Source organism: Drosophila mojavensis, unplaced genomic scaffold (assembly GCF_018153725.1).
Source record: "Drosophila mojavensis isolate 15081-1352.22 unplaced genomic scaffold, ASM1815372v1 contig_81, whole genome shotgun sequence".
Classification (NCBI taxonomy): domain Eukaryota; kingdom Metazoa; phylum Arthropoda; class Insecta; order Diptera; family Drosophilidae; genus Drosophila; species Drosophila mojavensis.
In genome coordinates this window covers 7,208,949-7,235,714 of record NW_025318907.1, presented here as the reverse complement: position 1 = coordinate 7,235,714, position 26,766 = coordinate 7,208,949, and the positions used below count along the sequence as shown (strand labels likewise).

The window sequence follows — 26,766 nt, the reverse complement described above, 5'->3', positions numbered from 1 at the left end:
ATAAAAATAATATAAATTGCGGGCTGCCACTAACATCACAAAGTTTTGTATTTATAGAAAGATCTTGATCTGCATTGCATTTTTTTTTTTTTATGGAAGTATTTAGTTTCATATTGCATTCAATTACAATCGAATCGAAATACTAATTGAATTCTATACGTTGTATCTGCTGTTCCTGCATCAACTTATCAAATAACATAAGTATACTCCCGCAGCATATTAGCAAAGTTCCCATAATAATTTCTGAAATGATAAGGATTATAAAAATAAATCAAATCAAATATTTATAGAAATTAGCAGTCACTACTTTTGCCAGGCAGTTGCTCGCCGAGCAGATATCCAGTTATAGCTGTGAAGGCGAAACTTAATGAATTTGCAAGCGGTACAGCTACAGTAATATTAGCACTTCGTAATGTCCACACATAGAGTACACTTCCGCACTGATTAAGTCCAAACGGAATCCAATAATTCAGACGTGAGCCGATCATTCGAACTTCGGCAAGAAAATTTCTATATCTAGAGCCTGTGTCCTTAACGTTCTCAATGCCTTGGCTGCCCAGCCGTATAAATGGATTCGTCACACCCCACAGCAGACCAACAGTCAGTAGTTGCACTAAAATTAGTATTACATTACAAATGACAAAGAAAACAAAAAGCTATTTAATAATATTTACACGCAGTTGACAGCATTGTTTATGTACATCAGCTGTGCCGCCGGCTGTCATATTCCCAGGGTTGCTTCTAATACTTACCAACACTATTTGCGTAGAGACGTTGACAGCACTGGACAGCTGTCAGATTCTTTTACGTCAAGCTTTCATTTCCTATAGGTGGGTTTTCGCATATTACCCGAAATATAATCACAAAACATCGCAATTTACATCAATAATATTGCAATGAAATGTATGAAAACACTAACTGCACATAAAATGCTTTACGTGACTACCAAAATGTTGTGGCGATCAAAGTGCTGTGTGCGTTTGAAGGCCGATTGTAAATTGCTCTTGTTTTGATTGGCATACAAACCATTTCAATTTTAATATTTAATCAAAAACTGACTAATTACTTACTGCTTAAACAGGATACTGAACAGCAATAGCAATGGCAAAGACCAAGGGCGAGAAACGCAAGAAGTCGGCGATCACCGAAGTTGTCACCCGTGAGTGCACCATTCACTTGGCCAAGCGTGTGCACAACATTGGCTTCAAGAAGCGTGCGCCGCGCGCCATCAAGGAGATCCGCAAGTTTGCCACGCGCGAGATGGGCACCAATGATGTTCGCATTGACACTCGCCTCAACAAGCACATCTGGTCCAAGGGTATCAGGTAAGTCCTCACACATATACACACTCCCACCCTTCAATATTAATAATAATATATCATTGCTCCACAGATCGACGCCATTCCGCGTGCGTGTGCGTCTGGCACGTCGCCGCAACGACGATGAGGATTCTCCCAACAAACTGTACACACTGGTCACATATGTGCCCGTGCCCACATTCAAGAACCTGCAAACGGAGAACGTTGAGTCCAGCGACGATTAAGCTAAACAGCAACAAAACACACACAGAATACAGTTTACGCCGCTATCAAAAATACGTTAATAAAAAGTAATTTTTATTTAGAAATAACTGAAGCTTAACATTTGTGTCTTAAAGTCATGTGCACTGAGACGCCAACAGGTTGACAGGAGGATCTAATATAACGCCATTTAGGATTAAATATTTTGGAAATGTGATGCTACATAGGACATGGCGATATTTCGTCGATGTATAAAATGCCGCATGTTGAAGCGCCTCTGTGGCCGGCAGGGAATAGTAAATATTAATTGTTTGAATGGATGGTAGCTGAAATAGTCATTTACTTAGTCCTTCGCTAAGTATAAATCGAGTATATTGGATTCAGCACAAGCTACATATTTCATTGTTAGATGAAGTGTTGGCCATCAGTTTGTAATAATCTGCTTTGTTCGCTCTACTGGAAAGTCTATTTCAGAGCTCTAATCTAAAAAAAAAAAAAAATTAGAAGAGGGTTTCATCCTCACAGCTGAAAACGCAAAAATCGCAAAGTAATAAATTGGCATGATACAATATATCGAAGAACACATTCTTGAGGCTTAGTATATGATTACCCCCGCTCTGCGAATCACAACTGGCTGAAGCATTTCAATTGCAGGCAAACCTCTCTGCTTTGGTTTGAATTGCAATACGTTATGTGAAGCATACACGTTCAATCCGTTTGATGAGGAAAAGAGAGTGGGAAACTACTACAGAAACTATGTATGTGTGCGTGAGGAATACTTTATTTAATAATATATTAACAAATTCAATTTCTTATAAATACATATAGGAAACATTATATATACACTTATATATAACAACAATAATACACTCAAAATAATTAATTTAGCATGAGACTAGAGCCTAATAAATTGTGGTCCAACTAAATAGATGCCCTCTCTATTGGATAAAGCCAAAAGCTGTTTTTCCGCTAATTCCAAACTTTGCAGTGAGAGTGAAGCAGGCAGTGTGCTCTCGCCTAGGAGCTGCTGAAAGCCTGCCACGCCTTGATGCTGGTAAATTCGCAACGTTTGTGTGGGCGAAGCATTGCTTAAACAGAGCAACAGATCCTTGGATTTGTGCAGATGCATGAGAAGTAGCTGACGCGGTGGCACAGACTCCTCCAAGTCAAAGATTTGCGCCAGCTGGTAGTCCAGCGCATTACTGTCCTTACTATATACATAAATAAATACATATATATATGAACGTAGATTAGTATTAGTTACATCACATAAACTTGTAAACTACTCGCCTGTATATGTAAATGGCAGGTGCTGGGGCTGCCGTCAAGACGGCCAGGAAGCTCCGATTCTCGTGCTTCGCCAGCGTCATTTGCTCAGCCTGCATCAGTGACAGGCGCTGCTGCAGCATATAGTTGCCATCCGAGGTCCACTTCCAAAACTCCACAGAGTTGGCGACAAGCAGGGCCAGTACATAGGCATTCCCCTCCGCGGTTGGATCTATCAGCTGTTTCACTTGCCCAGTTGGAATCGTGGCTTGCCGAGTGATAGTGCTATCAATGCTATCATTGGCTGCACAATAGATGTCCAGTGCTGAGAGCTGCTTTTGCACTGCTAAACAGTCTTGGAACTGCAGACGCAAGGGGCTTAGGAACAAGGCGTTGCTCTTGACAGCTGAAAAGCGATCGTTGTGCGCATTGGCAAATTTCTCATCGGGTTGCAATAGTTGCGCCAGGCCTGTAAAAACAAGACACAAAACAGACGCGTAAACATATGAGAGAGCATAAAGGCGAAAGTGTAAGCAATGCGGACGACGATAGAATACCCTTCAAATTTAGAATACTATTTTATAACAGACTAACTTATATGGAAAAGAAAAACAAAATTTAAAAAAATAGTAATTAAAATCCATATTGAATGATCAAGTAAAATTGGATTTAAATCAATGCAAATTGAAAAGTATTTTGGGGTGGAAATAGGGGTGTATTAACAATCAATGCAATTATGTAAATACATATTAAATATATTAATCTTTAATTTTTGTAAGCCAAGTTTTTCGAAAGGTTTGCTTTGGAAAATTGTCCACTAGTCGAATATCCCCCATTCGACATTTAGCTAAAACGTAAAGCACAACGAAACTGATAAGGGGCAAAAAAGTGGTTTAGTTTCTTTGTGGGACTCTTTAAAAGCAGCGGACTCGCAACTGGACTTACATTCGTCGAGCAGCTAGCTGAGAATAATAAAATCGATCCAAGTTAAATACGCATTGAGAAAATGCTGAGAATTTATTGTTGGCTGCTTTGCTGTGCAGCGCTGGCCACGCTAGGCCAGTCCACGAAGGTGGAGAACACCGAGGCCAGCAGCAGAAGCAGCGCCAGCGCCACAGAGAGCCCCATCCCCAAGGCGACAGCATTTCAAGATGTTAGCACGGAGGCTGTTCATACTACTGCAGCAACTACTACAACTACAGAACAATCTCAGAGCAACGCAGCGAATGGATCGAATCCAACCCTGCCCATGGTCATCAATACATGGAAATTCCCAGAGGCCAATGCGTTGGCGTGGCGTATACTCAAGCAGTCGGAGGGAGGGCTGCGGCAGACACGGAACGCCGTCGTAGAGGGCTGCACCAAGTGCGAGCAGATTCAGTGTGACGGAACAGTCGGCTACGGCGGGTCGCCGGATGAGCTGGGCGAAACCACCTTAGACGCCATGGTCATGGATGGGGCGACTATGGATGTGGGAGCTGTGGCCGGTTTGATAGGCGTCAGGGATGCCATACGTGTAGCTAGATACGTGTTGGAGCGCACAACACACACCATGTTGGTGGGACAAGGAGCAACAAACTTCGCCGTGGCTATGGGATTCCGCACTGACTCGCTGGTAACGCCCGAGTCACGAGCCATGTGGCAGCAATGGAAAGCACAGAATTGCCAACCAAATTTCTGGCAGCGGGTCAATCCGGATCCGAAGATCTCGTGTGGTCCTTACGCGCCCAAGGCAACGCCCCTAACTCGCTGGAAAGAGGATCGTGCTCGCACCGAGTATAAGATTGGCCAGCAGCATCACGATACCATCGGCATGGTGGCCATCGATGCCAATAACCAAATACACACAGGCACCTCCACCAACGGGGCCCGCAACAAAATTCCCGGTCGAGTAGGCGATTCACCCATTGCCGGGGCCGGCAGCTATGCGGACAATGAAGTGGGTGCAGCTGTGGCGACGGGCGATGGCGACATCATGATGCGCTTTCTGCCCACATTCGTGGCCGTGGAGGCAATGCGGGCTGGCAAGACGCCCGCCGAGGCAGCTGCCGAGGCTGTCAAGAGAATCGTTAAGCATTACAAGGACTTTGCTGGCGCAGTCATTGCGGTAAACCGACTGGGACACTACGCAGCCGCCTGCTACGGCATGCCCGACTTCCCCTTTGTCGTCAGCAGCCCGGCTGAGGCAACTACAGTGAAGACAGTCAAGTGCATGCCGGCTAGCGCGGATATTGAAGTTGTGACACTGAAAAAAACATTGTAAAGTTGATTTTCTAGTAATCAAATAAAAAATACACAAAATGAAAATAAATGCATTTTAATTTCGAACAAAGAAACAGTCTTTGGAAGTGTTGCAAAACGATGCAGAATCTATTCATTTGCCTTTCATAATTATGCCAATCACACCCGCAAAATGTTTTCTATTGAATTTAAAAGGAAATAGTGGCTTAAAATATGGGAGGATAAAAATTGTATATGATTAAATATATTTTAAAATACAAAATTTAGTTAATTATTGAGCGCATACGTTCAATGGATATTAAGTTAAACTGAAGCAGTAATCACTAAAAGAGTCGAAATTAAAAAAAAAATTTTATTTAAAAATAAGGATTAAACATCGAATTCAGCTTTTTTATTATTTATTTATTAAAACCAAGAATTCTTTGCTTTTGATATTTTAATCGCTTTGTTAGTTTGCGAGTGTTGCAAAACGTACCTCTATTATTGCATTCATTTTTGAAAATGTTTTGAACACCCACACGTTCAGATGGTATGATATGTGGCCAACAACAGCATTTTTAAATATACCGATTCAGGAACAGTGATTTAATTGAAAGTCATTATAATAAAATGATAAATTGTGAATAAAACGTTAATATAAATAAGTTATTTGGAACACTGTACACATATTGATGTGACAGATGTTGTCTGGTTAGCCATCTTGTTGTCGATGTCTGAACGTGGCTAGACCCATTCGATTATTTTCCGCCAAATCAGCGTCACAGCAGACGACGCGCCGCATACGTGAAAAAGCGAAGTTGCAAAACGAAGCGAAAAGAGCGCAAACTCTAGAAAAGAGCGGCAGGGCCAAACATTAAGTGAAAAACTGGTCATAAAAACGCCGTCAAAATTAATAAAAACGCGCAAAACGCAAGCCGCAAGTCGCTGACTAAAATGGCTATACAGCTGGACAAAATTCTGGCCGACATTGCCAAGGAAAAGGCGCTGCATCCGAATAATACAAGTGCCACCAAACAGGAGCAGGACGATGCTTGGGCGCGAATTGGGCGCCTCAACAAGCTCACTGTGCACGAGTCGCGCTCTATTTTCATAGTTCTGCAAAAGAAATACGAACAGGAGAAACTAAAAGGGAATTCAGGATGGAAATTGTATGGACTAATGCAGAAAATCCATCAGGAGCCGAAGATCAAGACGGAAGAGTGAGTGGGCAAAATAATTGAATTTAAATAATCATAAACTAACTATTTGCTTTACGTTGCGTAGTGAACAATTGCCCATGGAGGAAGTGGAGGAATATGAAATGTTGGAGGTGCAGGAGCAGGAGGAAGATGATGAAGGCTCCGCCAACGCGAATCCACGACAATTTGGTCAAGCCACCAATTCCACAGGTTCGGCCAGCTTAGATGGCGATAGTCCGACGAAATCGAGTAGCACTGGCGGCGGCACTCCAGAAAAGGACGTTAAGCCGTATGCAAAACCAAACGTAGATACACCGCGTCCAGCATTTGAAGAGAAGAAGCTGCTCAATACAATGGCCAACAATCCGCAGCGTTCCAACTCACAATCGAATGCGGTTTCCGTGGCAGCCGCTGCACTTCAAAAGAAGGGAATAACTTTGAAAAAGACGCCTAGCAGCGCCGCCGCAGCTGGACACAAGTCGGCGTCCGGAGCAGCTACACAGCAGTCACAGTTGAGCAGCAATAAAACAACGTCCTCGGTACGCACCACAATTCAACTGCCCGATTCAATGAAACGCAAGCTCTCGGACGAATGCTCCAATACGCCGGTGCAAAAGAAGCTACAAAGGAATCAGACTAGCCCCAAGAGCACCCATACATCAGGAGGAGGAGGAACAGCGGTAGCAGCAGCTACAGCTACAGCCTCTGCCGAGCCCACAACTCCAACGAGTGCGACATCGAATGTGGTTCACACGACTACAGCTCAACTGCTGCAGGTAAAGAAGGATCGCGAGAGCAATCAGTCACCACCTCCAGGCATTAACATTATAACCATACCTGCCTCACAGCAGATCAATGGGAATCTTGTTAGTGGCGGCGCAGCCAACTCCTCGACAGGGGCTACCATGGCCTCCACATCTGTGGCCAGCACCAATGGCTATTCGCCGCATATGGAGGAGCTCAATGAAATCATCTTTGATTCTGGCAAAGTGAATGCCAGCTCCCACAATACTGCTGAGATTATTAACTTAGGCAATTTCGACAATTCACTGCCGCCGACATTCTTCAAGAATCTGTGCAACTCGACGCGCCACGAAGCCCTTGGCCTCTACGTGGCAAATGTGATGAATCGAATCTCACAGCGTGGCGCCGCCAAACTGGAGCTGGGCATACTCCGAGCCATCGTGGACGTACAAAGTGACGAGCTGGAGCAGTAACTGGCCACAGACGAGATTCGCAGAAGGAGCAATCCCCTCCCCCCTTAGAAGTAGTTAAGTAGAGAAGTGTTCGCGCAACAGATAACTCGATTTACGATTTTATTTAGTGGCGTTTACACGAGTTCTAGTTTACACTTGTCTGAGCCACTAGATTTATAAATTATTTTTCATTTGGGTTGAGGAATGACCTATACAGCAGCTAAGAACAGGAATATATTTCATGATTTCTGTGATATCCAACAAGCAGATCATATTTAATTTGTTTAGATATTATTGGCGGCTATTTGAATTTTAATCTTTAAATTACCCAAATCGAGGAGAAACATTTTATAACTTTTATGACGTCGAATACGTTGATATTTAATTTATTTATACATTATTTTAAAATTATTGACTTTCATTTTATTCTATTATATTTTTGAAATTATATAATAGGCCAGTGCTCATTGACTCGTGTAAACATAACAACTTGATATAGAATATATATCTGTATACTCTATGGCTAACGCAACAAATATCAGTTATTGGATACACAATGGTGCATCTTATTAATGGTAATAATATTTAACTTTGAACTCGTGTAAATTCTGCCAAGTTTATGCAAAGTATTTAAAAATGTTTGATAAGTATAAATATATAACACTATATACCACATATAGTTTATACTATATTTTTACTATATTTATATATATTCATTTTAGTGATTTTATAAACTTTATTTCGCTTTGCATAGACCGAGATAATGTCTGCCATCTATTATTCCCCCATCCTCCATCCCCACACTCAGTCAAAATTCATTCAAAAAATTTAGTTGATAAGTTCGAGATCCATTTCATAAATTAAATTATATGATAAATAAAGACGCATTATATAGCCGACTTACTTGCATTGTATATGAATTGCTGCTGCTGCGACTGCCACGCATAGGCATTCACTTGGTCCAGATCTTGGTGGTTCTGCCAAATGGCCAGCACTTCCGTCTTGCTGCTCGGCTCCTGCAGCAGCTCCAGACGACTTGCATTTAGCGGCAGCTGTTGCAGCAGGGAAAAGCTCTGCAGCACAAAAGAAGGAGCTGTGGGATGGAATATATCATGATATCCTCGAAAGACACATGTACATATATAGCTTACCTGTGAGGCGTCGCTGCACTGCAGCCACTTGCTCATTTAACTGCTGCCAATTGTTTACAGCATCTACTCCACGTTTCCATTTGTTGCTTCCAGCTGGCACATCCCCCAGCTCATAGTTGGCCACGCTCAGCGGCTGAGTGAATATCAGCTGGCTGGCCACATGCAAATTGGGACGATTGTGTGCCTTGTTGACCAGCAGCTCATTCACATTCAGCCCATTGATGTTATCCACCCAGAGCTCTTCGATGTTGCTACTGAGGATGCGCTGTTGCTCCGGAAGCGCGTTCTTCACCAGCAGCGAGCCGCGTATATACTGCTCCCGATCACAAAGAAGCAATTGATCCGCTTGCCAGTGAACGCCATTCACTGGACCCACAACTCGCAGGTCGTTGTAGAGATTCAGGGTTTCCATGACCGTGGTGCCGGCAATGGTGTGATTACCATAGGTGTAAACCGTATTGTTGATCCATTGCGCAATCGGAACGTTAGCTACTGTGCTGCTGGTCGTGGCAAAGAGACGTTTAATTGTTGCAGTCTGTGCGGTCTTGGGTGCATCTATTACAGTGACGCCCGGATTATCCTTGCGTAGAACGTCGTCGACTAAATTTAATTGATTAACACGCACATTATTTAGATCTCCCTCAACTTGAGCTACAGGTAGACGCCATTGTGCTGTTATGGTCTGTAGACCAGAGGTTTTTAATGAATTTTCCACGAAATCCTCGAAATTTAATGGGAAGTTGCTATAATAAAAATTGTTTTAAATATTGATATCAAATTATAGCTAATATATGGTAAATGATTATTATTTATTTAATATTAATATATATTAATTCAATTATTTTTAAAAATATAACCGCAAAGATTGAGCGGCCTTTTTTAAAATACGTTCACACTGTTTATGTACAAATCATGGTGATTATCGATAGCTCGATAGCTCGATTCTTGTATTTCTTGTAAGTGCCATCATTTGTGTGTCATCCCTGGAAGTATCAGTTTATTGTTTTTCTTGGTGTGAAGTGTTGAGAGATTGAAAAGTGCTGTCTGCCCGTAGAAAGTGCATTTAATTTAACATTAACCCCAACAAAACACAAGGTAAAACCTAGATTGTACCTGTGGTAATAATCGTGCCTGTACTTTGTGGGCGATTGCAACGTGTACAGAAATTTCACCTGCAAACAGAAGCGCGCACAGCTGATTGTACCTTGTATGTGTGTGATAGTTGACGGGGAGGGAACATTTGTACGTGTGTATATGTGCGGAGTGCATGTCAAACCGCGTTAAGCGCGTAAACAAATGCAAGTGAAACTCGATGCCAATTACAGTTAAAGCCTTTAACAATCACTTACCCAATGCCCTCAACAAGTGCGCCATCTTTGACACGTAGCTGTACTTGCTTGGCGGTCAGCGTTTCTGCAAAAGTGACGTCATGCTCGAAATTAAACGGCACATTTAGACGCTGACTGCGCGTACGGCTAAAGTAATTGCGTTCGATATGCTCCACATCCAAACCGTTTAGTGTGCCCTATTGCAATACAGTTAGTGTTTCACAACCATTTATACATGCGAAATTTGTACAGCGACTCACCTCAAACTCCAGTAGCCCGTTAAAGCTGGCATTGGCCAGCTTCACAGCTTGCAGTTCCACAAACTCGTTGTCTAGCCAGAGCTCGTCGAGCAGTTGCTGCAACTGATGCCCGTTCAGCTTCTCATAGATCGGGGGCACTGCAAACTCTACCTGCTCCACGTGCAACATGTCCAGCTCACCCGTTGCCCCCCCTCCCAGGTAATGTTTGAGTGCATCTAGCTGGTAGTCGTTTAGGCTGCTCACATTGCAGACGTGCTGCGGGGATAGCATCACCACATGACCTTTGACCTTGAATGGCGCCTGCAGCGTGCCGCCACCTTGCGCATACAGCATATCCTCTGGCACGCGCAATCCATTCACACGCCCCACACTCAGCGACTGCTGCAGCACAATCGGATTCACTGCAAAATTGCATTACATTGAAATTGCATTTCCTTATTGGATTTATGATCAATACGGCTATTTGATTTCCAATTAGACTAATAACTGCTACAAAATTCAGTTGTATTTAGTTGAATTGCTCCTAAAGCTTTAAGCTTTACACGGAATCAGTAAGAAGAGCTTTGCATTGTTTGCTTTCTTATTAGACTCGTGCTGATTGCAGACTGTAATGTAATCGGATAGTATTCATTGCAAAGATAAAACAGCAAGGTAAAGCTTTAAACTTGGGTCATAAGACAGATAGATGAGAGTTTCAATAATTAATTTACTTTGTAAATATTAATCAATGCAGACATATTACAGTTCAACCTTACCTAAGAGGAATATAGTATCTAGGTTAGCTCATAGAGCGGTCCATTTTCGTAATTTACTAATTAAGTTTATCGCTTTGGTTAAGCTAATTGACATTTTGGCTATTAACTGTGTTCTAAACGTCGACGTTATGTTTATAACCTTAGTTTAGTTCATGAAAATAACTAGTTTAGGTGACCTTAACTGGCATTTGAGGCACATGAGCTCAATTGTTATTGGTCAAGCTAAGTACGTTGACAGCTTTTATATTATCTTAAATGTTGGTGCCAAGAAATTCTGAATTGTTAGTCTGCTTTTAAAAAGCCAATTATAAACGAGTATAGTATAGTACGGTTGTACTTTGCTCTACCTTTTAAATAATATAATTAGCTTAATAATTCTTCACTGTTTTATTAAATTGAGTAAGTCCTTGGAATATGCAACATAGAAAAAGGTTTAATGTTCTCGAGACTCATTTTACGATTACACAAAGAAAATCAAGACTTAATTCATTATGAATATTGTAAACATGAAATCATTGCTAATTCAAATATTACTCAAGTTATTTTTGATAAAATAATATGAAGTCTCAAGTCCATGATTTGTCTAAGCCTTATTTCAAAGAACTAACGACACTCATCTTACGATTAAATAAAATATTGATGAATATTCATTTTCGGACCAAGCCAATCCCGATCATGATTCAATGTATGTATAAGTAGTGCTTGTCTACTTACCAAATTTGACTGCGGGCAAGTGTTCCGTGCCATTTAACCTGTAGCTCTCTTTGACCAGCTGCTCCAGCGTGTAGTTGTTGAGGCGCCCCTTCAACTGCACATCCTTATCGCTGGCCAGAGACGCAAAGACTTGCGGGGCTGTGAATAGCTGGGGGCCGCTGGTTTCTAGCCAGCAGTGACCGAATCTTTGGGCTGAGATACCGTTTAGAGTGTCTCCAAAGGTGAGACCGCTCACGTTGACAGCATGGCGAAAGGTGAAATCGCCCACGTATTTGATGTTGCCCGCCAGCTGCTGGAGCTGCTGCTCCACCTCTGCCACGGCGGCATTGTTTATGCGCCCCTTTAGCCACACGTTGCGTGCCTCGATCGTGCCATTGAAGTGCTCCGGCAACTGCCAGCTGTGCGGGCGCTGGGCGCCCTGCTTGTAGAGCTCCTCGAGGGTGTGGCCAAAGATCTGGCCATGCATGTGCAGCTGCTCGACGGTGAGATGCTCCGCCTGCAGCTGATCCACGTACAAGCTGCTATTGGAGCGCTGCTCCCCGCCGTGTTGCATATAGGCATGCAACTCCATTCCATTCAGCAGCAGCTTGGTGGCATTTAAGTGGGGCGCATCCAGACCCGCCAGCAGCATTGGATGCTTGAAGCTTTGGTTGCTGCTCTTTAGCAGCAGCTGCTGCGGTAGCTGCTCCACGTTGATGCCGTTGACCAGATTGACCTCGCCAAAGCCGTTGAGTATGGTAAGGCTCTGGGGCAGCCGCTTGGCGCCCTCAATCACCTGCACCTGGTCCACATTCAGCTGCACCAGCTCATGCACGTCCTGGGTATTGATGAAGCTCACCTGCGTATTGTTGGCGTTCAGTGGCTGCTCAAAGCGCAGGTTCAAATTCTCTAAGGGTTGATCCACGTGCAGTGCCTGCTGCAGTATTCCAACTGCCGATCTCTGTGAGGATGCATCGCGCAGCTCCTGCATTTGCAGAAGTTGTCCAATTGTGACATCGCCATCGATCACATAGTCGCCCTGCAGCTCGAGCGGCTGATCCGATACCTTCATTGGCGACATGGCACTCAGCTCGGCGCCCAGTAGTTGACCCTATAGAAGAGACTGAGGTCTGCAAAGATCAACTTTCCATTATTGACGGTCAGGGACACTCACCGATATGGTAATCGGCTCCAGCACACGAATATTCTCGAATCGCTTGGTGCCCTCAATCACCTGGGTGTGGTTCGCCTCGTGGAGCAGCACGTCGAAGCGCTGCCTGTCCACGTGTATGTGATTGAGCCGCTGGTTGATGTTTAGCCGATTCACCTCGATGGGCTGTGCGAATTGTACGTCCTGCTGCACGACGTAGTCTCCAGCATCGATGGACACCAGCTGGCCGAGTGGCCGCTCGTTGATCTCATTGCTGTTGACTCTGACTGCCTCGGCCTTCAGGTTGCTGATGTCGGCGGCTGCCTTCATGAATTGGACCTCGTTGCCGCGTCGCTTCAGCGTTTGCTCCAGCAGCTGGGTCCAGTCCTGGCCATTCAGTTTACCCGACAGCTGCAGCGCCTGCAGCGTCAGTTGATCCAATGCAGGCGCTGGCAGATCCATGGCCGCCTCCTTGTACTCCTCGCTCACATACACTTTGCCGGCGCTGACCGACTCGTAGATGGGCTTCTGTCTGTCCACCCCATTAATCTGCTCCGCCTGCAATGCCTCGTGCACCACCAGCGTACCAACTGTTATCTCATCGAACTCGTGCTGCTCCTTCGGCTGCTGCACTCCATCCCGCTTGACGGGATGATGCTGAGCCCGAGCTGCATCCATTTCAATAACGTCCAACGCACGCTTTGCATAACGCAGAGCATCCCAATAGTTTGCAGTCAGTTTCTGTTGCACATCGACAAACTGTGAAGCAAATCAGAGAGGATATATAATGCGATTCGATTACTTTGTGCTGTCTACTCTATATAAGTATATGACGATGATATATATATATGATGATCGAACACGCTTCATTTCATTTCATTCATTATAGAGCCAGCCAATTTTCCGAAATTGTTGAATGCTCGCATTGAGAACCAAAGGTAAAAACTATATGCAGTGGATATATCTATATATAATAATAATAATAACATAGAGCATTGTATATATTTTATACAATTATGCTTTACTGAATCATCATTAGCTTAAGCCACAAAAAAAAAAAAAAAAAAAAAAAAAAAAGAACCTTGAATTAGTATTGTGCAGTTGGTAGCACCCGACTGAAACTCGTTTGATTGTTTACATAAAACATTTGTGTATTTCGTTATTATTAGCCCCGCTTATCTTATTTAAATAATTTTTTAAGTATATGTGCATATTGTATTACTCACCGACTTGGTGTTCACGCGTTTAATGTGCATTTTCCGCAGCTGCTTTTCCCGTTCGCTGAGTTTATGCTGCAATTTGAGTTAAGTTGATTAGAGTGTCCCAATGAGTATCCAATACTTCCTCTTACCTTTAGAGCCAGCAATAATTGCTCCAGATTAACTGCATCCATTCTTTTTGTTTGCTCGCGCGCCCATTCGATGATTTGTTGCCGCAGGACATTGGCGTGCTCGTCCTGCTTATAGAGCGGCTGGAATACGTTTGTCTCATTGGCGGCCATATTCTCGTTGGCAATAACTGACAATAATGTAGAAGTGCACCGCATAAGGCAAACTGAATTTAGTGGAAGCTTGGCCAAAACCCACCTAAGTAGCTCTGCTCGTTCTCCTCGTAGCTGCGCATGCGTGCCACGCCCCTGCTGAAGGCGCCTTCGGTGAACTGCACAGTCGATTCCTCGAATTTCCAGTCGTTGAGATTGTAAATTTTCACATCCTGCTTGTTGCAGGCCACAAATAACAGAAACTTTTCCGAAACTGAGTGCTGTACGCGAGATATTTCAATTCACGATATGATCATATCATATATGTATAAATGTATGTTGTGTTAGTAAATAATATTCTATTTAATATGACTTGACTCTTCTTACTTTGCTATGCGATTATTAGTCTATTCAATATGATATACTATATATTATTAGCCCAGACTTTATGCGTTTGTCTCTGCAACATAAACTTGCAACCTAAATATGACCATGATTTTATGCATTTGGTTCTTCAATCTCACTTGACTCTATGACTCGGCTCGGCGAGCTCAGTTCACTCACCGTCACGGGCAAAAATCGTTCCAGCCCATCGAAACTCAGACGCTGATAGGGCACGAATTCTCCTTTATCAAAGACATAGATCACCGTATCTGCTTCGCCAGCGCTGCCTGCTGCTCCTGCTGCGCCTCCTGCGGCACCCACCGTATTGCCCATTATAAGGAAATGGCGACGGCTGACTTCATTCACGGGCAGACTGAAGTACTTCACATCGACTGCTCCATTGGTGCGCAGGCGTTGGAAGAGCTGAAAGCGGCGCGTTGTTGGCTCGTATTTGTAGATCTCCGAGTGGGTGGAGGTGCGGCCATCTGGACTGGCATAGTTGGCCACCGCCACGTAGTCCGCGTAGTCAATGCCAAAGGCCTCCAGACGACGCGCGTTGCTGCAGGGGATGGCGCCCAGGCGCTGGAATGTGCCACCAGTCCACTTGAAGTAGGGACAGCTCGGCTGCCTCTTCGAGTCGCCCCCCTCGTAGGCCTGCAGCAGCGTCAGCTCCTGGCTGCTAATCCTCAGATACATGCCACGCAAGTGCAGGCCGGAAAAGTACTGCACCGTGCGCATGACTCGCTCCGGCGACAGCTCGTAGATGGGCGAACCATCGCGCGCCTGCAGCACGGGCTCACTGTGGTTGTAGCTGAGGGCCACATAGCCCAGACCCGCATATGCCAGGCAGTCTAGTGCCACGGCTTTGGGTGCCGGCTGCTGCAGCAGCAGCTCATAGTCTTGCTCCGCCGCCCGCCACACGTACACAGCGAACTGGCGCACACCTGCCGCATCCTTGTGCAGCGCTGTGGCATACTTCACGCTGGGCAGCTGCAGCATGCAAATGTCCAGGGGAAACGGCACGGGCACAGAGGCGACTCGCTCCAGGCCGTTGAAACTATAGCCAGCTGACAGAGTGATAGAGAGAAGGAGAGAGAGAGAGAGAGAGAGAGAGAGTTAAGCATAGGGAAATAGATAAATTGACGGAAAAAAAGAATAGATAGCTGATAGCAGAACATGAAAACATGTTTGGGTATAGGGGACGATTGATAGGTAGATAGCATATAGCTAATAGATGGAATAAAGTAAATTGATGACGAATATATGATAAGATAGCTAGATGGAAAAAGGTTGATAGTTACATGTGCGGAGTAAGATATGTAAAAGGACAATGAAGGACATAATAAAATGTTAACTGAAAGATTGGCAAACAGATGTATATATGGAGTAAGGAATATTGAAAGAAGATGGTATCTAGGGGCAGGATAGACAGGACAGGCGATTCGAAAATGCGTTTAAGACAGTTGATGTGTGGAATGGAAAGAACAAAAAGATATGGTGCATATATCTATGCCCATTCGAGACATGGCAAATCTGGTACATCGATAGCTTCTATAGTTATGCCAGTACCATAAAATGGTTTGTGAGTTGGTGTTAAATATCTATGAAGTTGAGCGAATATATTATAATTGTCCGTACACTGGGGCGTGGCAAATAAGACTTTAAAATGTTTAGCATAAATTCTGAGTACTATTCTGAGTACAAAATACAGAAATAGATATGAACAACAAACATAATCTATATTTTGTTGCTTTATGTCTCTATATATATGCATGTCTCTATATATTTATATATGTTAACTACGTATTCTAAGACGTATCTAAGACTATATATATATTTAATTTACTATACATGAAAGCGAATTGAATTGAGCTTTAAGCATTGTATGCCTGTTGATCACAGAGTTGTTCAACGCTTTTCTATAGTAGTCAAGCTTATTATTTATAGCAATCATCTAGAATATCTATTTGATGATACGCAAGAATTTCCAGACAGCTTTGATCAAGTTTGCAGCAAGAGCTAAGCTGAGGCCGAGACTAAATCAAACAACTCTCTCTCAATTTCCGTTAGCCATTGGCCATGGATTTGCAAGTCTATCGACGCTGCATCGGCCTGCAGCTGGAGGAGTTAGATCTGCTGAGTTCCATTTACTGTGCGGCGGGTGAGCTGCAGTTGCTCGATGCCGGGGTCGTAGCGGACTTCAGCGAGTTTCTGCAGTCGGAGTCAGAGGCGTCGTTGCGGTCCCACTTGGAGTACATCATCCGGCTGACTGTGACTGCCAAGCAGTGTGTAGATGTGCGCATCGAGTTGCCACATTTGTACCCGCAGCTGGAGCTGGCTAGGATTAGTGTGCACACCCCGTTGCTGGACAAGATCAAGGAGCAGCACTTGAAGCTGCAGATTGATAATTATTTGCTGGAACAGCGCCAGGCAGAGGAACCCTACATATTTCAGCTGCTCAGCTGGCTGCAAGATCAGATTGAGGCCCTAATGAGCTGCACGTCCAGCGAACTGGAGTGCCCGCCATCGGAGGAACCAAAGGAGCCAAAAGGCATGCAGCTAGAACGGCTTTGGATATACTCGCATCATATCAAGTCGAGCGCCAAGCGGCAGGAGCTTGTGCGTCAAGCACGGCAGCTGCAGCTCACCGGATTCAGCAGGCCCGGCAAGCCGGGCATCATCTGCGTGGAGGGCGAGCCGGAGAACGTGCAGGAATATTGGCGCAATATCAAGGCCCTGCGCTGGCAGAAAATTAGCCTGGTGCGCACCGAGCCGTGCCGCAAGCGCCGCTTCGAGCAATTCACTGAGCAACTCTTCAACTCCTCAGCCGCCGACGGCGAGGAGGGCGTCATTAACATGGGCCAGTTCATCAGGTTTCTCGAGGATCATGGCACGGGCTACATGAAATCTGAGTTGTTTGGTTTAGCCTAAGATTTTCGAATGGATCCAAATTCAACTTCAAATACTGTAAATAAATTCTGTTGTTTATATTTTCTAAAGAGAGTAAACCTTTGTCATAAAACTGTTGCATGTCGCGCTTGTGCAGGCGCTGCGACTCTGCGTCCAGGTCTGAACCAATGCGATATCCAGGATAGCTCTCCCCGAAGAGCACCTCGAAGGCGTGCCCATGCTTCCACAATAGCCAGTGGAATATTAATACACAAACTAAACGGCACATTGAATAAGACAACACTTAACACGTGTTTCGCCAAGCGAAACTTATGCTCAACTGAAGACCTTGAGCTTTTAGAACCGTTGGCCAAGCTTTCGCTGATGCTCAATGTGTGTGAGAAGCACTGAGTGAGGGCAATAGAGATCAGACGAAAGAGGAAGCTTGTGGGAGCTTAATTCAGACTCGATGAAAGCAGTTGCAGCGCTGCATTACAATGCATAGGGGCAGGCCCTTAATTACAGAGCTGCAGAAGATCTACATTCGAATTTGAGAATGGTTTCAATGTATCATATAATAGTTTGGTGTTGAATGAGCGCAAGAAACTCTATCGCAAGAGAGACACAGGAAGAGAGAGAGAGTGAGAATGAGTGTCAAGAGTGAGAGAGGAAGACTTTCAGATCACATAGAGAAGCATGGGATAGGAGAAGCGAGGATCAAAGAAATAAAATTCGTGTAAGCTCTGACGCATTGAAACATTTAATGAAAGTGACAAAATAATAGAGACAAAATTTTAAAAGAAAATTCCAGTATACATATAAAAAACTGAAAGGTGACATTAAGTAAGAATAGTAAAATTATTGAATATTATTGAAATAGTTTGACCGCTTATGGGACCGTATGGAGTTTGCTGCGGTTACTTGTTTATTATTAGCCAAACTCCTGGTTAAACATAATATCGCTTATAAGATATTCTAAACAAATATACAATATAAGGGGTATTTATTAAAGAATTCATAGACAAATATTTAAATAATTAATATTTTAAGTAATTAGTATAACTAGTATGCAAGGCCAGCATACTTTAAATAAATCCATCGCTATTAAGGCGTGTCACTAGAGACTCTTTGGCAATGGAAAGATTGTCAGTAGTTTCCTCCAGATTTTTGGTTTCCTCGACAGCTGATTGCGATATCTCCTTATTCAAGTTCTGGTCTGCCGTTACTACTGCACCGTTTCTGTTTTTCACAAAGTCGCAATAACAACAATTATGAGCGCGGTTTGCAGAGGCTGCTCGTCGTCGCTTCACCCAGCCAATTTGCGCATAGGCTCGCCTGAAGTTCTCATTGTTGAAGCCGTAGACGATCGGGTTGACGGCGGCGTTGACAAACATCAGGTATTGCGAGAAGTACGAGAAGTATTGGGTGCCGCAGCCCACGCTCTCCGCCGTCTTGTAGTACTTCTCGCGCTGCACCACAAAAATGGTGAATGGAAGGCGCAGCACCACAAACACCACAACCACTATGAAGAGCGTTTTAGCCACGCTTCGCTTATAGCTGACAGTCAGGGGATTTTCGCGACTCAAAACGCGCTTCTCATAGCGATCCAGCTGGGGAGTAGGTAAGGTCTCATAAGTTAGTTCACTGTACTTACAATGGGTAAAGGCCTATCTGATGTATTCAAATTCTTGGAATTTTTGGCTTGCTTTTGATGGAATCTTACTCAGACTTTTTAGAGCTTGATTTTTGATATATAGTTATTTGAGGCCATAAGTATGCCTGATTATACAAAATGTTTGGAGTAGATCTATAAATGTCTATTGAGATTAAACTCAAAAGCTATTGAAGATGGAAAATATATTCTGTTATAGATATAAGCTGATATAAGTCTACAAATGTATTCTAATTAAATAATAAAATATTTTTGTAGGCTCACAGAATCGAATATCCTTAGTATATGTATACATATGTAGCTGGATTATCTTTTAGTCTACTAGACTCGTTCCTGGGACTCTTACCTTAATAAATATGGCCGTGTAGCAGATGAGCATGATGCTCAACGGCAGCCAGACCAGCACCGTGATCAGCACATACCAGTACTTGGGCAGGACATTGGTGTTCTCCTTGCAGTAGCGCTCGGTGAAGTTGCGCCAGATGCGCACCCGATACTCCCGGTAGATGGCGAGAGGTAGTGCCAGCAGCAGACCCGTCAGCCAGGTGCAGGCGATCACGATCTTGGCGCCGTGCAGCGTTAGACGAGTCTCCTGAGGCAGAACAATGGCTGTGAGGCGATCGTAGCTGACCACTGAGAGGTTCAGCACGGCTGTGATCAGAAAGACAACGACGAGGAACCCCTCCAGCTTGCAGCCCACCCAGCCGAGCTGAAAGTTCTGATAGAAGTCGTTGATCAGAAACATTACGGGACATATCAGCAGGGTTAGTAAGTCCGCCATTGCCATATTGGCTATAATCAAGTTCGTTGGCGATCTCAGCGCACGGTTCGTAGCTATCAGATAGATCAAGATGTAGTTGGCATACAAGCCAAATATAATCAGTGGCAAGAAGGAGCAAACTTTCCAAGCGATTTCCTCTATCGCCTTGTGCCGCCAAATACGCTCCGCTGGAAAGTCCCATTGACTAAAGTCGAACTGTTTGAATGGATTGTGCAGAAATAGTAATAGGCATAGGGAATTAGCCTTAATAGAAAACTCACTTCAATACTACTATAGTTATGTGCATCCATTTTTGTTCTTCGCTAGTCGACTCCTGCCGGGCAACTGACTTGTACAGCTGGCTGTAACATGCAAATTAACATGAACATTTATTGATCCTGTCTAATTCACTTAACTGATAGATAAGGCTATTAACACTTGTCACTGATACCGCACACTAAAAGCATCCGAATTTGACGCTTTGACTCTGGGGGTTGTGGGCGTTGTTTACCTCTTGCAAAGCTCTTATTCAATTCTGATCAGCTGTCAATGATACTACCGCTCTATGCGCTTCTCACGAAAAACCTGATTGCTGACTCACCTCTATGCGATTCTCTGACAAACATTTGTATATATATAAATAACTACATTAAAACAGATCTGCATCCTAAATCGAATAAAGTTTATCTGATCCTTGTGAACTTAGTCACGGGCAAATATATACAATATTATACAATTCTATCTACATAAATAGCTCGGCTTTGGCTTTGGGAATATTTATTTTTGAAGTTGTGGTTATCTTTTACATAGATTATTTTAGCACTTTTCCTTATGGGCTTAATTATGTTTAGAATTATTCTAACAATTCGCTTCTGTAAATTATGTCATCCATGTTCTAATCCTATTCTAGCTTATACTGAACCTCGTTCGCTATTCTTAACATGCTCTGATAGTTTCAATATTTATATAGCACGGATTACGGCCCCGAGGCAATTCGTTTTCTACCCTCCAGTAGCTGCTGCTTCACGCACTGCTTTAAGATTTTGTTTCCATTTGGCATTTATGTAATTAAATTATGACAATTTAAGGGGGTTTCCTTTAATTTTAATTTCAGTTCAATGTGAGCTAATCTAATCGATGTCCAGTTTGCGGAAGGAGCCCTCAATCCCAAATAGCGAGTCGGCTGTTAGACGTTTACCCGGTCGCAGCTGTTCGTCAACGCCATAGTTACTCTCCTCCTTTAAGTAATTGCTATAGCTAAGCATATCCTGCTCCGCCTGTGCCACGATATCAGCAATACGCCCATTGCTGCCTCCATACTCCTCTGGCATATATTCGCGTGGAATTATCTGAGAGAGTTCCTCCATATTCCTGTGCACATGGAACTGTGAAATGAATTGAAATGCAAATTTTCTCAGAATGTAAAAATAATATGAATAGATAGCAGCTTCAGCTGATTACATTTTATTATGAAAATGAAAAATATCAGAATAGTCATTATAGCTAAAGGAGGCAGGGAGAGGTTAGCACTTAACTAACATAACTATTCTGTTGTCGTGCTCTAGAAAATGAATGTTGTATTGAAATATATAATTATACATTTCTACTATATATTTATATACATTATATAAATATTATATTTTATTAACATTATACCAGGAGAGATAAACTCTTGCCTAGCATCAATAGTGCCTAAAATATAGCAGAATTTGAAAAATCTCTATATCTTCAGGTCCGATTTGCCACGCCCCTAGGGGGCGTAGACATATAATATTTTCTTCAGTCTTTATAGAATCATAGCATTGTACGTGAGGTGAAGCGTTCTAGCTTTAAAACTCTGGAAGATGCAGTTTCAGCGGACTTGCCACGCTCCCAATGGGCGTAGATATCTCTACCATAGCTTTTAATCTAGGTGGTCAACGCGGATTTACATTCAAAATTTCAGCTTTCTAGCTCTTCAACTAAAATGATTTCTGGTACATCAAAAAATGCATTTTCTGATTTGCCACGCCCCTATGGGGCAAATCAGGAAAATTTTAACACTTTATAAGTCTGAGTTATACACGAGTATGTGTTTCAAATTTCAAGTCTCTAGCTTTAATAGCGCCGAAATAAACTGCGTTAATACGAACAACCGGACGGACAGCAAGACGGACATTGCACAAAACCAATATACTCATTTCACCTTCTTGAATGAGTATATAAAACCCCTCGAAATTTCGACCGTTGTTAATTTATGACCGCTGTTAAATCAATTATTAAAATAATTTGAGGGTGATAAGTCAGCGTATTGAAATTAGATGAAACCCCCTTCAACTGAATTGGGAGTGTTTCACTATCGAATCCCGTAAAAGAGTTCCGCGAAAGCCATATTTATTTTCCATAATTTGAAATCGATTTGCGATTCTATATGACTTATCAAAGAAATTTCGGTTCCCAACAGCTGAACAAACTGCGATAAGCGCCTGATAGCAATGGATTATCGAATAATGGTTTGTCAACAAAAAATAGAGTTTAACCAAAGCTAAAGTACATATTGAAATTGTACATGTGGAATGGAGAGATTGAGTAAAATTATTTCATTACTTCAAGTTTTCTTTTATAATTTTTCTATTTGAGAGAATAAAAGTGATCTAGTCGAAACTGGTCGACTAAGCGATACTTTGAACTTTTCATATATTTGTATATGTACATAGTCGATAATTTATGTACACACATTCATATACCCACACATACATACATATTAAATTTTATTTCCGATAAAATTACTGAATCATATTTTTTCAATGATATTAGCATGTAGGAGTTTCCTAAGGTAAATGTTTCTAGTACTGCATATATGTTAAACCTATCCAAATATATATATATTATTTCTCCATTTCATTTTAAAAGCTTCCCCACTATATTGAATATTTTTAGCTTTTGTTATATTTACTCTACTCTTAGAAAAGAAATCGATTGATTTTTATCAACGATAAAGGATCCTATTATATTTAAGATTTCCAGTTTCGAGCCTTTGTGTTTTATGAGATCGCTGCATTGTATATGTATATATGAAATGGGGTATATACTTTTTCATTTCATGGGGTGTGCTATCCGTCTCCCGCCTCTTTCGCTCATGTTTACAAAAATATACCCTGCTTTCCCTTCAGTAGGTACAGAAATGATTTCATCGTTCAAATGTCGACTTTGCACTTACTCGATTTTGTAGTTTAGCGGGCATAAGACTTCTGCCCAGATTGAGCACAGTTAACGCCTCCTTGGGGCAGTTGACCAAGTGGACGCCTTTTAGCCGGATGGGAGTGCCCTTATCGGCGAACACGCCCATTTTCTTGATGAGCGAAATGTCCATTTGGGCAACCAGGCTGAGACTCATCTTGGACATGTTGATTATCTCGATGGTGCCACTGATGACGGCGTTGTCATCCTCGCGCACCAGGTGCTCCAGCAGCGTCGTCTGATACCGGAACAGATCGATCAACTTAAAGCCGTTCGATTCGAAGTTCGAGTAGTCCGTCAACTGAATGCGCGGTCCGCCAGGGCCGAAGGGCTTGGGCAGGCGCACGTATGTGCTGAAAAGAGTATATGGAAATGAAACTCTATTAAATAGAATTGGAAATTAATTACCCTGCACGACACACCGCAATGTTCCTCTCGTCCATTTGACGATTGGCGAACACCTCCGGCATCATGGTCTTCAGCGTGTAAAAGTAGTCCAGCTTGGACTTGGCCTTCTCTAGGCTGAACTTGCAGCCGCGCAGAAAGGCAACCAGGAACTGAGCATCCTGGCGTGCCTTCAGGTGCGGCTGCTTGGCTAGCCAATCCCGCAGAGCTTTCAGGTCGTCGGGCAAGCGCGACGGCACTTCGTTCAGCTCCGTTTCGGCTACTTGGCGCAACTCGGCGCTGATTGGACGTATCTCGGCCATAACCTGCTTCTGTACGGATCTCGACCGTGCGTCGTGGCAACTGTGCAACTACTGAAATTGCCCAATTCTCCATTTCTGGCCACTAATCAGTTGCCTCTAATCTTGCCATTTTATGGCTAATCATTCGGTACTCTCTGATAATGCTCGCCGCTAACGTCAAGTGGCTGAGCACTCTAGATGGTCGCCCTGCTCTCTCTTCTAATTGTCGATAAGATTACAGCTGTTGCTAGAAGATCTCGCTTGCCAATAGTTAATCATCAAAATCTTGCAGCCATGGGACGTATAGAATGAACGTCGAGGAAAACTTGGATGGGGACAAATGCAGCTGTAAAAGTCGCATAGCAAAGTTCGCATTTGTTGATATCTGGCGGGTAATCGATGCCATGCTACAGTTATATCTACTACAGGCTTATCTTATCGCTCGACTGTGTCTGCACAGTGGCACCAAAGCTCATGTTTGCCATGCGAAATATAGGCATATACGTAATTAAAAACTTTTCCTTTGCTTTCTCCTCTATTTTTGTTGTGAACCTTAATTTTTCTCAAGAAACGACCATAATTACGTATTTAAATACATATAAATTTGTTTGACAAATTATATTAATTTATCGAGAAACAATAATTCTTGTTTTGAGTATGAAATAAATCGATAAGACAATGTTGAGCCGATTTCGGTCCACTGTGCATTGGTCACGTCTATATCGCCCCAATTGCTACTGCTAGCATAGGGTACACTTGTTTGCTCCAGGTCAAAACAAGGCAGCCATCGACTTAAATATTAGTTGTGTTTCAGCCCAGACGGAGCACACAAGTCACACCACCAAGACCCTCCCGGCCACCAGTACACATTGTCAGTTTGCTTTAAGTTTCGAAAACAAATTTGCAGCTATCATACACTACTATGGCCAAGATTCGAGAGCTGGTGCCAGAGCTGGCGGAAGTGGCGCGCACTGAGCTGAACGAGGATCCGGCGAGTCGGGATGAGCTCATTGCAGCCCTGCGCGCGTGGATCGAGGAACAGAGCTATCTGGTGGCACGTACCGAAGATCAGTTCTTGGTTGCATTTCTGCGCTTCTGTCGCTGGGATCTGGAGGAGGCCAAGAAACGTGTGCTCTTCTTCTACAACTACAAGTCCAAGGAGCGCGGCCTGCTCAAGAGTCGCTTTGTGGACGACAAACTGCTCGAGCTGGCTAGATCTGGGTGAGTCGGACTCGAAGTCGAAATCGAAATCCAAAGATAGAGAGTGAGAGAGCGAGAATGATAGAGAGTTAGAGAATAAGCTTCATTATCGTTTTATCAGCATATTCGCAACGCTACCTAATCCCATTGGTCCGGGCGGCCCACGTATACACTTCACACGCATGGGACACATAGAGACTTCCAAGCATAGTGTATCCGACATCTTTCGCTTCCATGCCTTCCGCTCTGAAATGGAGATCAACTCCGACGACAACTGGAATATAGCTGGCGTTGTGGAGGTTATTGATTTCACCAAAATTCCCTATTCGCTGTTGCTGCAGTTCGACCCAAGCTTGTTCCGACGCATGAATTCCTTCCTCGAGCATGGCATTCCCACGAACCTGGTGGCCACGCACATCGTGAATGCATCGCGAGAAACACAGTTTGTGCTCACCATTATCCGCAATGTGATGAAACAGAAGGAGCTGGTACGTAGCCAGTAAAGAACCATTGTATGTAATAAGCTCTCTTTCTCATCGAGTTCTTGTTTCTCTTCCTTCAGCTGCACATACATCCGAATCTGGAGTCGTTGTACAAGGCCATTGGCAAGGAGTACCTGCCGGTGGAGTTGGGCGGCAACAATGGCTCCTTGAATGATGCCACGGCATTTTATGAGTCGCAGCTGACCAACTTTACGCCCTATTTTAAGGATGATGAGCGCTACGGCGTCGACGAGAAGCTGCGCGCCGCCAGCGAGAAGGAGACGCGACCCACGCTGGTTGCCGCTGCTGCCAACGAGGACGGCACATTTCGCAAGCTGAACTTCGATTGAGGCCGAGGCTGTGACGACGATAGTGGCTAGTGGCTAGTGGCTAGTGGCTAGTGGCTAGTGGCTGTGCTTGTGGCAGTGGCCGTGGCCATAGCAGTTAGTTGTATATTCAAATGCACATACTATACACACCTCACTCTGTCTATATATGAGTCCCTACATATATATATATATATATATCTACGTGTATATATATACTTACATACTATGCTATAGCGAAATTTGGTCATAGCTGGAACCTGATATTTTATAACAATTCATAGAAGCAACATCGAAACTGAAAGCAAATTGAACAATGTTACAACAAAAACAAATTGCGCACTAAAAAACTGTAAGAAAAAAATGCAAAACTAAAAATGCCATTAAATGGCCAAAAACCTCATGAATGTCGATTATAATTTATTGTCGGTCTTATCAACGCACATAGCCTCATCCATATGTCTACCGTTCCCCACTTGGTTTTCCTCGCCGCATTTCGCTCACAATGGACGTCTTCTACTTATACATACATATATATGTATATATATCATACCATATATATGTGTATACTATACTAAGTTGATGTTGGCTTTTATTTTGAATATGCATTCGTACAAACATACCGATGCATAGGCATATGCATATGCATACATATATATATGTATTTAATTTTTGAACATTTTTGATTTAGTTAAGTGTCGTTTCTACTAATTTTTGATACTAGTTTACACATAAACATATACAAACATTGAATAAAATAAATATATATATTTAGTATATACACATTACATATATAATTGCCGGTGTATTGTAGCGACCCATGTTGAGTACGTTAATAAATTAAAGCGAATTTGTTTAAATGTCAAAAAATATATAACAACAAACAACAACACACCCAATCGCAAAGCTGATATTTTCTTTGGCTGCTAT

The 26,766-nt window shown here is 43.2% G+C and overlaps 9 protein-coding genes across 12 annotated transcripts; 5 read left to right on the top strand and 4 right to left on the bottom strand.

Moving 5' to 3' along the window:
• Positions 1-16: 16 nt before the first annotated feature.
• On the bottom strand, positions 17-766 carry LOC6580960 (transmembrane protein 234 homolog). 2 transcript variants are annotated; one of them, XM_032729799.1, is made up of 3 exons: positions 675-766; positions 305-613; positions 17-243 (listed from the first exon to the last, which is right to left on the bottom strand). In XM_032729799.1, exons 1-3 carry the CDS (start codon positions 688-690, stop codon positions 143-145), a joined length of 426 nt encoding a protein of 141 aa, XP_032585690.1. In that variant the 5' UTR covers positions 691-766; the 3' UTR covers positions 17-142. The 2 variants fall into 2 exon arrangements, with proteins under 2 accessions (XP_032585690.1, XP_002006754.2); XM_002006718.3 differs by having other exon boundaries at positions 308-613.
• On the top strand, positions 740-1,630 carry LOC6580959 (60S ribosomal protein L31). The gene is made up of 3 exons (XM_002006717.4): positions 740-830; positions 1,082-1,325; positions 1,393-1,630. Exons 2-3 carry the CDS (start codon positions 1,102-1,104, stop codon positions 1,541-1,543), a joined length of 375 nt encoding a protein of 124 aa, XP_002006753.1. The 5' UTR covers positions 740-830; positions 1,082-1,101; the 3' UTR covers positions 1,544-1,630.
• A 726-nt stretch (positions 1,631-2,356) lies between these two features.
• On the bottom strand, positions 2,357-17,862 carry LOC6580955. The gene is made up of 13 exons (XM_002006713.4): positions 17,612-17,862; positions 14,783-15,669; positions 14,325-14,499; positions 14,090-14,256; positions 13,965-14,030; positions 12,763-13,497; positions 11,610-12,699; positions 10,141-10,541; positions 9,902-10,077; positions 8,553-9,295; positions 8,306-8,494; positions 2,811-3,255; positions 2,357-2,731 (listed from the first exon to the last, which is right to left on the bottom strand). The coding sequence occupies exons 1-13, from the start codon at positions 17,778-17,780 to the stop codon at positions 2,416-2,418; spliced, it is 5,559 nt and encodes a 1,852-aa protein (XP_002006749.2). The 5' UTR covers positions 17,781-17,862; the 3' UTR covers positions 2,357-2,415.
• Positions 3,635-5,093, top strand: LOC6580957 (putative N(4)-(beta-N-acetylglucosaminyl)-L-asparaginase GA14866). Its single transcript, XM_002006715.4, has one exon. It carries the CDS (start codon positions 3,793-3,795, stop codon positions 5,047-5,049), a length of 1,257 nt encoding a protein of 418 aa, XP_002006751.1. The 5' UTR covers positions 3,635-3,792; the 3' UTR covers positions 5,050-5,093.
• LOC6580956 (cell wall protein DAN4) lies at positions 5,786-8,300 on the top strand. 2 transcript variants are annotated; one of them, XM_015164546.3, is made up of 3 exons: positions 5,786-6,226; positions 6,291-6,981; positions 7,054-8,300. In XM_015164546.3, exons 1-3 carry the CDS (start codon positions 5,961-5,963, stop codon positions 7,420-7,422), a joined length of 1,326 nt encoding a protein of 441 aa, XP_015020032.1. In that variant the 5' UTR covers positions 5,786-5,960; the 3' UTR covers positions 7,423-8,300. The 2 variants fall into 2 exon arrangements, with proteins under 2 accessions (XP_015020032.1, XP_002006750.1); XM_002006714.4 differs by having other exon boundaries at positions 5,787-6,226; positions 6,291-8,300.
• LOC6580950 lies at positions 9,557-26,728 on the top strand. 2 transcript variants are annotated; one of them, XM_002006708.4, is made up of 4 exons: positions 9,557-9,647; positions 24,736-25,049; positions 25,150-25,516; positions 25,591-26,728. In XM_002006708.4, the coding sequence occupies exons 2-4, from the start codon at positions 24,751-24,753 to the stop codon at positions 25,858-25,860; spliced, it is 936 nt and encodes a 311-aa protein (XP_002006744.1). In that variant the 5' UTR covers positions 9,557-9,647; positions 24,736-24,750; the 3' UTR covers positions 25,861-26,728. The 2 variants fall into 2 exon arrangements, with proteins under 2 accessions (XP_002006744.1, XP_032585688.1); XM_032729797.2 differs by lacking the exon at positions 9,557-9,647 and having other exon boundaries at positions 24,648-25,049.
• Positions 9,558-17,605, top strand: LOC6580953 (RWD domain-containing protein 2A). The gene is made up of 2 exons (XM_002006711.3): positions 9,558-9,647; positions 16,673-17,605. Exon 2 carries the CDS (start codon positions 16,682-16,684, stop codon positions 17,531-17,533), a length of 852 nt encoding a protein of 283 aa, XP_002006747.1. The 5' UTR covers positions 9,558-9,647; positions 16,673-16,681; the 3' UTR covers positions 17,534-17,605.
• LOC6580952 (neuropeptide FF receptor 2) lies at positions 18,496-20,290 on the bottom strand. Its single transcript, XM_032729795.2, has 3 exons — positions 20,205-20,290; positions 19,510-20,139; positions 18,496-19,101 (listed from the first exon to the last, which is right to left on the bottom strand). The coding sequence occupies exons 1-3, from the start codon at positions 20,232-20,234 to the stop codon at positions 18,577-18,579; spliced, it is 1,185 nt and encodes a 394-aa protein (XP_032585686.1). The 5' UTR covers positions 20,235-20,290; the 3' UTR covers positions 18,496-18,576.
• On the bottom strand, positions 21,006-24,525 carry LOC6580951 (alpha-tocopherol transfer protein-like). Its single transcript, XM_002006709.4, has 3 exons — positions 23,551-24,525; positions 23,123-23,495; positions 21,006-21,308 (listed from the first exon to the last, which is right to left on the bottom strand). Exons 1-3 carry the CDS (start codon positions 23,847-23,849, stop codon positions 21,054-21,056), a joined length of 927 nt encoding a protein of 308 aa, XP_002006745.1. The 5' UTR covers positions 23,850-24,525; the 3' UTR covers positions 21,006-21,053.
• Positions 26,729-26,766: the final 38 nt, after the last annotated feature.